General features: G+C 47.0%; 2 protein-coding genes across 3 annotated transcripts in view; one reads left to right on the top strand and one right to left on the bottom strand.

Annotated features, from left to right (window-relative positions):
• Window positions 1-4,667: 4,667 nt before the first annotated feature.
• LOC109747879 (beta-fructofuranosidase, insoluble isoenzyme 3-like) lies at window positions 4,668-10,986 on the bottom strand. Its single transcript, XM_020306921.3, has 4 exons — window positions 10,956-10,986; window positions 9,513-10,861; window positions 9,224-9,384; window positions 4,668-5,211 (listed from the first exon to the last, which is right to left on the bottom strand). Exons 1-4 carry the CDS (start codon window positions 10,969-10,971, stop codon window positions 4,761-4,763), a joined length of 1,977 nt encoding a protein of 658 aa, XP_020162510.1. The 5' UTR covers window positions 10,972-10,986; the 3' UTR covers window positions 4,668-4,760.
• The window catches only part of LOC109765438 (uncharacterized), a 63,848-nt gene continuing 59,521 nt past the window's right edge, over window positions 7,141-11,467 (top strand). Inside the window, exon 1 of one of the 2 annotated variants that reach the window (XM_020324222.4) lies at window positions 7,141-7,218. The gene's annotated coding sequence lies outside the window, so the exon portion shown is untranslated. Of the gene's footprint in view, window positions 7,234-11,467 lie in introns of both variants that reach the window. The other variant, XM_073496193.1, reaches the window with a different exon arrangement.

Raw genomic sequence — 11,467 nt, 5'->3', positions numbered from 1 at the left:
ATGTCTCTCAAGTAATGTACAACATATTGTCTTCTCATTATTATTGACTAGCTTATCTTTCAACTTCTTTTCTAGTCAAGTTGGAATCCTTGATAGACCTTTTTTTTACCGCGGGAGCTTGTGTTTGGTGTAATCCCCGTGTGTTTGCTGGGATGGTGGTGGTGAAGCCCTTAGTCCTGGCATACAACGCCTCCCCGTGTTTCTCTCCTGGTGGCTCCACGCCTTCCTCTTCCTATAAACCTCGATCCAGTTCCTCATCCCCGTGTTCCCCCTTCCTCTCCATCTGCCCTCACTTGCCTCATATACTCCCTCTGTTCCTAAATAAAAGACATTTTTGGCAGTTTAATTTAAACTACCAAAACGTCTTATATTTAGGAATGGGCCTGGAGACCCAAAGCTGAGCCATGCCGTTCCGATGATGCACTGCCCGCAGTAGCACCGGTCGATGTTGTCATGTCATGGTCACCATGGCTTGTGGGTCTGATATCCCCTCTTGAGGTGCCCTTTCTCTTGATCTGACCTTCTTTCTTTGAAGAAAGAAATCTTGGGATGGTTCTACTCAAACTGATGGTTTTTATTTCTTGTGATGTAGTACATGGTTCTACTTAATTAGGGGACATCCATGGAGGCAGGTAAAGATGAAATCAATAGCAAGCTAGCTAGCTTGATCTGGATGTAGGTATGTTCCTGTTGAGGATGGATTAGGTGTTTGTTAAAAGTTAAAAGTATTGGGATGTAGATCCAGGTATGGCATATTCAAATATGCCATCTTATGAAACATTTGGAGTAGATAGACACCATCAAGGAGTAGAAATCAAGTTTATCCTAATAAAACCAATCGGTATGAGTGGTTAGCTATCTAAAAAACAAGTTTATCCTCATTAAGGTTTTGAACAAAAAACATGCAGGCGTCTATCAACTTTACACAAGATTGTGAATATAGCAATACTAGGTTGTAGTCTCCAAACGAGGCGGGGTCTGCAGTCACAACTCTTGCTTCAGCCATACAAAATAAAGCCACATTTACCGAAGTAACAATAGATTTGCACGTGTTTAATTATCATCTTATTCGGATAATCAAGGTAGAGAAAAGGATTTAAGATATCAGTAGCTATCAAAGTGGTTTTTGTTTCTGTTTCGGTGCTTGTTTCTCTTTAATTCGGTACCTACCAGTACCAACAGCAACCAAAGGTCCAACTTGTGTTTATGCTTCAATTATACACAATACTTATTCTCCACCAAGGTTGAGATATTTGTATTCTAAAAATCAACATTAGTTACACCAAACACAAGCTCCCACGGTAAAAAAAGGTCTATCAAGGATTCCAACTCGACTAGCAAAGAAGTTGAAAGATGAGCTAGTCAATAATAATGAGAAGACAACATGTTGTACATAATTTGAGAGACATGTCCACATATGTAAACAATACTAGTATGTAGCTAGGGTTTACATACGTAGATACTAATGTAAACATGAGTGCCAATTCAGTAGTCAACTCATAAAGTGAAGTATAAACTTGTGTTGTTTCTAAGCTATCTGAATGTGTGTTTAAACTACTGTGTTATACTAGCACTGATGCTGCTATGCTACTGCTGTTGCTGCTATACTACTGTTGTTGTTTGACTTTACACTGAATTTATGTATAAATTAGTATTGTTGTTGCTATACTACTGCCGCTATGCTACAATTGATGCTACTAACCACTGTTGTTGTTGCTGAGCTTTTTCTTTACACTGAACCTATTAAGAAGAGCTCTATATATGTTGTTGTTGTTGAACTTTTTCTTTACACTGAACCTATTACCTGGCTGAAGAGATCTATATATGTGGCTACAGATACAGTTAATTAGATTCTTTCATTAGGAAAACACAGCTACATATTTTGCAAAAGTAATGTGTTACCAGAAGATGCACAGAAGAGAAAGCAGGGCAGTGGAGCAATTTTTAGTGCCGTATTATACTACTATTGTAGATGTGATTCACCGTTCCCAACACGTTATGCTACCAAAAATTTCGGCCTTGTTTGTAAGGAAACGAAAACTTTAGGGTGCTGGCTGTAAAATATTAGGGACCTGCTTGGGTGATTATATTTTTCCTGTGGATATTTTTCTTGGGAGGATTGGTACTAGACTTCAAAGCTGGTATTTCACCGCTATAAAAATCAATGTGAGTGAATACCCGTACAATCACATAAACAATTTGTAAGAGCTCTAGACTAAAATAAAACAAATGTGTGGCAGAAGTCCTGTAATAATTCAAGTTGATGCGGGTGCATCGAACTCAAGAGGGGCCGCATTTGTGGTTTGCCATGACTTCTATGGGAATTATTTGCGAAGCTCATCTCTAGTGATATTTGGTATGCACGCCGCTAACACACTTGAGACAATCGTGTGTCACGAAGGTCTAGCACTGGCTGAAGACCTTGGACTCCACAATTTTGTTGTTGCCTCATATCCAAAGAAGGTTGTTAATGATCTGGCAAATGGTAGTCGAGGACGCAATGGTGTGATCATCGGTGATATCAAGTCTAGAGCAACTAGTTTTAATTGTCATTTTTTCTTTTGAACCTCGTTTAGGTAATGAGGATGCTCATAATTTAGCTAGAATCTCCCTCTATTTAGGCCAGGGTCGCCACATGTGGGTTATGCATCCCCATGACCCAGATGTAATCCCACAAACTGTGATATTTGATGAATAAAGCGTTGCTTTACTCCTCAAAATAAGTTAGGAATATCATTTGCGATCGTATAGGAAGTATTGCTAGAGATAGGTGCTTTGTAAGTGTAGGACTATACCATTACGTCTAGGCATTTCACCACTACAAAAAATGGCATTTAATTCATAGTAACTTTCCAAAAGAAAATTTATTTTTTGAAAGGATGGATTATTGAATGCAAATGACAAAAATATGAAGTATCCGACATAGATAGCATGAATTTTTAAATTTCACAAGAATCTAAAGAACTTGGGTTTACAATAATGTGAGTGTATACCCATAGAATCACATAAAAAATTTGTAAGAGCTCTAAACTAAAACCAAGTGAAAACAGATGTGTGGCTGAAGTCCTACAATAATACCCATACAATCACATAAGCCTATGATAGATTCGAATGGGCTTACCTCCAAGTAGTTATGTTAAAACTGGGATTTACTGAAAGGTGGGTGAGCATTGTGATGAGTATGATAAGCTCGGTAATTTTTTTAGTTTTGTTTAATTGGAAGAAGCTTCAGGAATTTACACCATCACGAGGTATCCGGTAGGGGGATCCGACCTCTCCATATTTGTTCTTCTTGGCAGCAGAGGGCCTTTCGAGCCTCCTCAAATCAAAAAGTGAGTCATCTAATCTTCGTGGTCTGCAGATGGTCCCTTTGTCCCCATCAGTAAACCATATTTTATTTGTAGATGGCAGCCTATTGTTCTTCAAGGCTAATGGCGTAGGAGCATCTGAGGTGCACCAGGTGTTGGACACTTACTGTTTGGCTATAGGGCAATGGATAAATTTTGAAAAATCATCAATCTACTTCAGTAAAGGTGTCCCTAAAAATATTAGGACGGACATAAAGGGCTTGCTACAAGTTGCAAACGAGACATTGAACGAAAAATATCTTGGGATGCCATGTGATGCAGGGTCATCCACGAATGGGGCATTTAAATACTTAAAGGATCGCTTATGGAGCAGGGTCCAGGGATAGATTGAAAGAACTATGTCAATGGCTGGGAAAGAAATTTTGGTAAAGTCAGTAGCCCAAGTTGTGCCTGTATACTCTCTGTCTTGCTTCAAGCTTCCAAGGGGTCTATGTGAGAAACTAAACATGTTAATCAGGAAATTTTGGTGGGGAAGTATAGATGGACAGTGAAAGCCACACTGGGTTTCTTGGAAGGACATGATGCAACCCAAAGGCATGGGAGGCCTAGGGTTCAAGGATTTCTAGCTGTTTAATTTATCTCTGCTTGCAAGGCTGGCGGATTGGGTTGAGCAAGCAGTTCGATAAGAGATTAGAATATGTTGTCCCTATCAAGGTGGTCGCAACAAAGGGGGTTACATCTATTGTGGCAAAACCTTTCCATGGCGAGGGTACGGGCTGGGCTCGACATGTAGTCACCGTTGTAAAGAGTAAAAATACTTCCCAGCGTTGAGTGGGCATGACCTGTGTGTATGATGAATAGAGGGAGCGGGGGAGAGAGTAACGTACCACGAGAACAAACCCATGCTCCAAAACCACCTTTCATGCATCAGGGCGGGGGAAGAGGGGAGTCATATGTCCATTTTTGTGAACTTCAGGTTGTCACATACCCAAGTTTATATTCTATTCATGAAATCTTAAAGGTTATCTAGATTAAACATTTTTGTAGTTCTGAACAAAAGCTTTTTAGTCAAGATACATCAATTTATTCCCAAATTTTTCGTTGCATAGATGTCCATAATGAATGAAACTTATATACATGTTGTTAACACACATTATGCTTAAAAACAGTATCGAATGTACATTTAGATGGTACTTGCTCCTTGCAAATTATAGTGCATATAAGATTTCTTTCATCAAATCACCAAACTTCATAAAACTTGACCAAGTTTATAGAAAAAATTATCAATATTTTCTATACCAAATTAATTCCATTATATTTATATATGGTGTACATTTTGTATTGTAAATGTTATTTTTAATATAAATTTGGTCAAAACTTACAAAGTTTGACTTTGAAATAAATCTTATATGCACTATAATTTGGCAGGGATGGAATACTAACTTACTACTACTAGGATATGAGCTTGTAAAAGGGCGCAACCGTATAGAAGGTCTGCAAAAGTGTGGCAACTAGTAGAATAACGGTGGCGACGAGGGAAATGAACACCCAAGGGTTTCTCAAGTAGGTTTGTATGAAGTTAGCCCGCCATCTATTCCATCTCTTCCTGCAGTGGGCATTCACCTGTCGCTGCACATCATGGAGCCTACTAGACGGGCTCATCACTCCTCCCTTGTTTAGCGTGTTGTTTAGGAGCTTGGCGACCTCTTCATCGCTGCCCAACCCACTCTCGATAATCATCTTAGATCTGAGCAGGGCCACATCCTTGGCCGAGCTAATCATGTTGTCCATGAAGATCACGTAGGCTGTCACAGCATTGCCAGCAGAAGGGTGGAGCCGTTCGAATGCCATTAGATTGAGGAACCTCTTCTCGGTGCCTTCGTTGACCCTAACCGCCGGCATGCTTAGCACGCCATGCTCGAAGTGGACGTCGAGGAGGCTGTCGGTGTCGCTCACCTTGAAATGGATTCCTGCTTCATAGATCTCCATCGCGGAGGGCATGACATACGCCTTTGATCCTTTGCGATCTTGGTGGTCGTCATGGGTAAGGCTTTGGTGTAAGATGTCGAGGGGGTGGAGCCCGAGGGGGTTTATATCAACCACATGTCGGCGCCAAGGACAGAGGGAATCAAGCACCAACTTTCTTATCTCTCGAGCATCCTGTAGGAAAGTTGACATATATAGACGGTTACAGCTAACGTGCGTTATGCGTCGAAACATACACACATTTACATTTTAGTCACTTTTAACAGCTCGGTAATTCGACAGTATGTGTGTATCTACAAAAAAAAAAGCATGTATATATGCACAATAATTTAAATTTTAGTACATTGCAGTTTGAAACGCCTATTTGTGATGCTCCATGTTGTTCTAGTAAATGGTAGGATGGTATTATTATCATATATAGGAAATAAACGAAAATGGAAAATATGATAAAAGAGTAATGAGTACGTACCTGATATTTGTCATGGTCGAGAACAAGGAATAGCTTGTGGAGAAGAAGCAGAGGCAGCTGGTTCTCCATGACGACCATGTCGGACTGGATATAGAGCCACAGGTAGAGGTAACCGTACTGGCTAAAGACGGGGTCGTTGGGCGCGTAGTCGCCCTGGACCTTCCCCCGCAGCGCGTCCATCCTCATGGCCTCCACCAGGAAGCAGCCGTCGGTGAGCATGAGCTCGACGAAGCGCTGCCGGTTGTCGTCCCCGCGCCACTCGGCGCCGAGGTCCTTGTAGGCCTCCTGGAGCTGCTGCGTGACCTCGGCCACGGCGTTGACGAACTCCCGGAGCGGCCTCCCGGAGCGCTTGACGAGGTGCACCACCGCGCGGCGCTTGTGCTCCTCCATGGGGAGCAGGTCGGGCTCGCCGTGGTGGAAGGGGCCGAGGGAGACGAGCTCCGGCCGGTACGCCTTGGTGTTGTGCAGGTTCTTGATGCGCTCGGGGACGAGGTAGATGGAGTGCCTCTTCCAGCGCGCCATCTCCACCGCCGGGTCGATGTCGCCGATCGTCCTCTCCATCTCCATCACCCAGCTGCTGGAGCCGATGGACGGCGCCTTCTCCATTTTTAGCTCACCTTGATCAGCTTGCGGGTTACCTTTTATATAGAGGGGCCGGGGAAAGCCGGCCGCGGAGTCGTATATATACATAGATACGAAGAGCACCATGCAGTCTGTACGTAAGCGCACGAATATGTAGCACACTGATCGAACAAGGCTATCTTTACATGGACTCGTATTAGCTACTCCAACATATGCATATACGTAGTACGTACTTGGTGTCTTGGTGTAGTCCATCGGCGGCGGCGTAACGATTACCAAAGATATGAAAGGACATTTCATGGAACAGCCCGAATATGTGACAAAGGGTGTCTACTAAAGCTACCTGATCTAGCTAGATACTGCTCTCTATGCATACAGTAGACGGAGCACGGTGGTATGTACAGTGCTAATGGCAGCGAACCGGAACCTTTCTTAGATGGGAGGCAAAGAAAAAGACCCCGCCGGGCCGGCCGGGTCATACGGGGAAGCGTGTGTAGTTGGTGCACTCTGTCGCGCTTTATGCATGTGTGTTGCCTCCTTCGCACGCTCGGGTGCAGCAGGTGAAACTTGGTGATGGTTGCCGGCTCAGCAGTGCAGCGGGTGAAACTAGGTCATGGTGCACCGCGCAGTGCACGCCGCTGTGCGTCGTCAAGAAAATAAATAGTAGTACAAAACATGCACTTTCAACAACAAAAAATGACATATATTAGTTTACCCAAATCATAAGTGTCACACGTGTGGCACGAACCACTCCGGGCCTGACGTTTTTTACAACTAAAATTATCATGCGAAAAGAAAAAAAACAAAAAAAAAACTGAAACTTGCCATCCGAAAAGTTGCCATCCTCGCATTACTAAACTTGGCATCAAAGCCGTCTGCAGTTGCCATGTGTTCGTGTCACACGTGTGGCATCTATCAGGGTCCTTAGTTTAAGAGCACGTCGTCGCGACGGAGTCTGCGAGCGCAGCGTCCGGCACGTACATCTTGATGGTGTGGTCGTACGCGCCGAAGGTGTAGTACTCGAATCGCGTCAGGTCGAGGCTCACCTTGAGCACGTGCTTTACATCATCGAGGACACCGTGGGAGGTGACCAGGTAGAAGTCCGGGCACTCCCACATGCCGGTATCGCCGTGGTGCAGCGCTCGGCGCACCGACACCCAGTGCAGGAAGTCTCTGCTCTGATACAACACCGTGAGGCCCCGGTGGTTGTCCTTGGTCCCGATGATCAGGCATCAGAGCCCGTCGGGTCCCTGCACGCAGTCGTCGGGTCACGGAACGCGGTGGCGTTGACCCCGGCGTGATGACAGGGTTGAATTCTGATTTGACCCACTCCCGGAGGTAGGATGCTCATTTTGTCATGGCCTCTGATGCTCTCAACTATGGAGTGGCCGATCTACGTGGAATGCACAATTGAGCATTAATTGTTAGTTAGTGCACGAACATCAATCATGTTAAGGTGCAGTGGCCACTTGCAGTTCGGGTTGGGGCAGGGGGGGGGCATCGCCCCAGCCAGCCATAGTATAATATTTGAAAACAAAAGGGCCTGGAGGCCCAGATGTTCAGTGTCCAAGTCCATCGCCGAGAACGACAACTCAACATCGTCCTACACCGGTGTCGTGAACGCGAGGACCTCTAAGTAGTCCCCGCCCTTGACGAGGCAATTCGTGATGTTGACGTGGGACGACAAGTCCTTTATTATTAAATTAGGTATAGGCTAGCACAAATGTCCATGCATTGCAACGGAAGAACTGGTTGAGAAACTGTGTCGTGGGACAACAACTGCTCATGAGAAAAATATGTTCATTCTGTTGTAGCCTCCGAAGCTCCCCACCATGAAGTGGCTGATCTGTGTAGAATGCACCATTGTGCATATCAGTGTTAGTGCAAGGGACATCGATCGAGCGCATGTTAATAACTGGGGAGGGCAACGCTACCAGCCCTAGCTATGTTATAAAAAACAATTCCTTATTTAACACTATCTTATTATTTCTCCTTATTTGACACTGGAAAAAAATTCTTGCCTATCTAACAGCTTGTCTAAATTGTGTGCCTCTTATAACACTTCCGTCCATTTTGAGCCTAAATTGTGTGCTACTACTGCGTGGGTGTGCAAAATGATCTTTTCAAGTGTCATTTAATTTAGGCTTAAAATGAATAGAAGTGTTATGAACGGCATAAAATTTAAACTCGTTGTTAAATAGGGAAAAATTATTTGTCGATGTTAAATAGGGCATAAAATTTAAACATGGTGTTAAATAAGGAATTCTCTCTTGTTATAATTGTTGAAAAAAATGTACCACTGTTAAGACGGTGTAGTAGGTAGGTGTAATGTAGCAAGGTTGTGAGAGGTGTCTTACCGTCGGTCTCGGCAACGTCGAAGTCCATGAGGCCGATGAAGGTGGGGCTGTAGAGGTCGACGGCGGTGGACGACCTGGAGGGATTTTCGCTATAAAATTTAGCCGTGGAGTCCGACTCGTTGGCCCAACCCCATTGGATGTGTCGCCGCTTCGCATGGTCGAGGAGCGTCTTGGATGCGTAGAAGTTGACATTCTTTTGCATGCAAGACAATACTTGAGATGTTAATGGTGATATATATATGGGTTTGGCATTAAAGTGTTCCTTCCATAAATTGTTACATAAAAAAAACTACTAGCATAAGTTGGTTTGAGCTTTAGAGCGTCATCAATGCAGTGCATACAAGTTTGAACTAAAAGACACACAGCAAATAACCTGCAGTCTAGCCTCTGGTATATCATGACACCTCAAGTCTGTTATTGGATATTTCCTAATAATCTAATCCAGCTATACAAATGTGCAATTTATCATGCGCGTTGATCATCTGATGAGTTGATTGATATCCGTGCTGATCTTGGCCGACCGCATGTCGTACGCATTCAGGTGCGTAATCTTGATGTCTGACTCGCCGTGGTTGAACACGTAGAGGCGCGCCTTGTCGCCGACGGCCTTTGTCGGGTAGACCCTCGACAATATGCTCATTCTGCCATGGCCTCCGAAGCTCTCCACCATGGAGTGGTCGATCTGCGCAGAATGCACAGTAGAGCATCAATTGCTAGTTAGAAAAAACTAGAGGCCCAGATTAAGAAAAGTACAGTCATTTGGCCCCCAAACATGCTGATATGTAGCACTAGTAGCTAGCTGTAACGTACCAAGGTTCTGAGAGGTATTTTGCCGCCAGTCTTGACAATGTCGATGTCGATGAATCCGGCGAAGCTCTGCTTGTAGAGGTGGTCGGCGTAGGACGACCTGGAGGGATCGTTGCACATGAGCACGACGTGCTTGCCGTCGTCGCCGTCCTTGAACACCCTGAAGAAGACCGCAGTCCTCTCCCTGAGCTCGTCGGACGCGAGCACCCACAGCCCGAACGGCCCGACACCGCCCTTGACGTCCGCGGCCCGCGCCGCGCACACTGTCTGCGCGTCTACGCCGCGCCACGCCGGGTCGAATTGCTCAGCCTTGGCCAGGTCCATCGCCGCGAACGACACCTCCACGTCGGCCTGCGCCGGTGTCGTGAGCCCGAGGACCTCGAAGTAGTCCCCGCCCTTGACGAGCCTGTCGGTGATATTGACGTGGTTGCCGCGGAGGGACTCGACCTCGGCGACCGGCCATTGCATTAGCTGCTTGCCGTTCGCCGCGAGCCAGATCTTCCTTGGGATGGCCTGCACGCCGGCCCAGCCCTTCCTGACATCGTCGGCCGTGGAGTCTGACTCGTTGGCCCAACCCCACAGGACGCGGCGCTGCTTAGCCGGGTCGAGGAACGTCTTGGACGCATAGAAGTTACCGTAGTCGTAGCGGAGCCCGTCGTCGCCATCTGCGAGCGCCGCGTCCGGCACGTAGGTCTCGGTGGCGTGGTCGTACGCGCCGAAGGTGTAGTACTCAAACCGTGTTAGGTCGAGGCTGACCTTGAGCACGTGCTTTACGTCGCCGAGGACGCCGTGTGAGGTGACGGGGTAGAAGTCCGGGCACTCCCACATGCCGGTGTCGCCGTGGTGCAGCGGTCGGCGCACCGGCACCCAGCGCCGGAAGTCTCGGCTGCGGTAGAGCACCGCGAGGCCCCGTTGGTTGTCCTTGGTCCCGATGACGAGGCGCCAGAGCCCGTCGGTGCCCCGCCACGCCGTCGTTGGGTCACGGAACGCGGTGGCATTGATCCCAGGGCTCGGCGCGATGACGGGGTTGTAGTCCGGCTTGACCCACTCCCGGAGGTAGGGGTCGGAGAGGTCCTTGGGGTAGGCGACGTTCTGCACCTGGCGGCCGTCGGCGTCGATGCCGGTGTACATGATGGCGGGCGTGCCGTCGGGTAGGACGGTGGCGGAGCCGGACCAGCAGCCGTTGACGTCGAAGGGCGCCGTCGGGTAGATGGCCGGCGGGAGCATGACCCAGTTGACGAGGTCCGTGGACACGGCGTGCGCCCAGACGATGTTGCCCCATACGGCCCCCTTGGGGTTGTACTGGTAGAAGAGGTGGTACACGCCCTTGTAGTACATCACGCCATTAGGATCTGCAGTGTGCACACACGTATGCAGCGAAAAATCAAGCTAGCGAAAGACAATGTCGATCATGATCAGCGAGGTATTCAATCTGCACGTAAGTACCGTTGATCCAGTGCATGGGGGGCTGGAAGTGGTAGCCGGTGCGGAGCGAGTCGTCGACGTCGACGGCGCGCCCGCCCTCGGCCTCCAGGGACTGCAGGTCGGCGAAGACGCGGTGCGACGCCTCCGCGATGGGCCACGACGACGACAGCGCGAGCAACAGGAAAACCACCCACGTTATCGGCTGGATCGCCATGCCCGAAACTCGGTGATCAACGTGCTGCTCGCGGTTCAACTACTGTAGTTGCTAGGTCGACGAGTACGTGGGAGGGACACACGAACGTGCGTTATAAGGGGAACCCAACCGGCCAACCTAGCAATCTGTAGATGCCCCATGATTTTAGAAAAGAGTCTACGTGCTAGTTTCGACGTATTTTAAGTAACAAATAAAACGTGACAAGTCAGGATTGAAGATTGGGCGACGAAAAAAAAGAAGGATTGAAGATTGGGGGAGGAGGGGCCATCCCTGTTAAAATCAGGGGGAGAGAGTGTGTTAGATTAGGAAGTTTATATAA

Source organism: Aegilops tauschii, chromosome 4 (assembly GCF_002575655.3).
Source record: "Aegilops tauschii subsp. strangulata cultivar AL8/78 chromosome 4, Aet v6.0, whole genome shotgun sequence".
In the NCBI taxonomy this organism is placed as follows: domain Eukaryota; kingdom Viridiplantae; phylum Streptophyta; class Magnoliopsida; order Poales; family Poaceae; genus Aegilops; species Aegilops tauschii.
The sequence above is the reverse complement of the archived record's forward strand: the minus strand, read 5'-3'. Positions and strand labels throughout refer to the sequence as shown.

What these genes read in the sequence shown, in the direction of transcription:
- LOC109747879 (XM_020306921.3), bottom strand. An exon ending in AAATACCTCTCAGAACCTTG is followed by an intron (nt 9,385 to 9,512) that starts GTACGTTACAGC and finishes CATTCTGCGCAG; the next exon opens with ATCGACCACTCCATGGTGGA. An exon ending in CTGAATGCGTACGACATGCG is followed by an intron (nt 5,212 to 9,223) that starts GTCGGCCAAGAT and finishes TGGCGTGCTAAG; the next exon opens with CATGCCGGCGGTTAGGGTCA.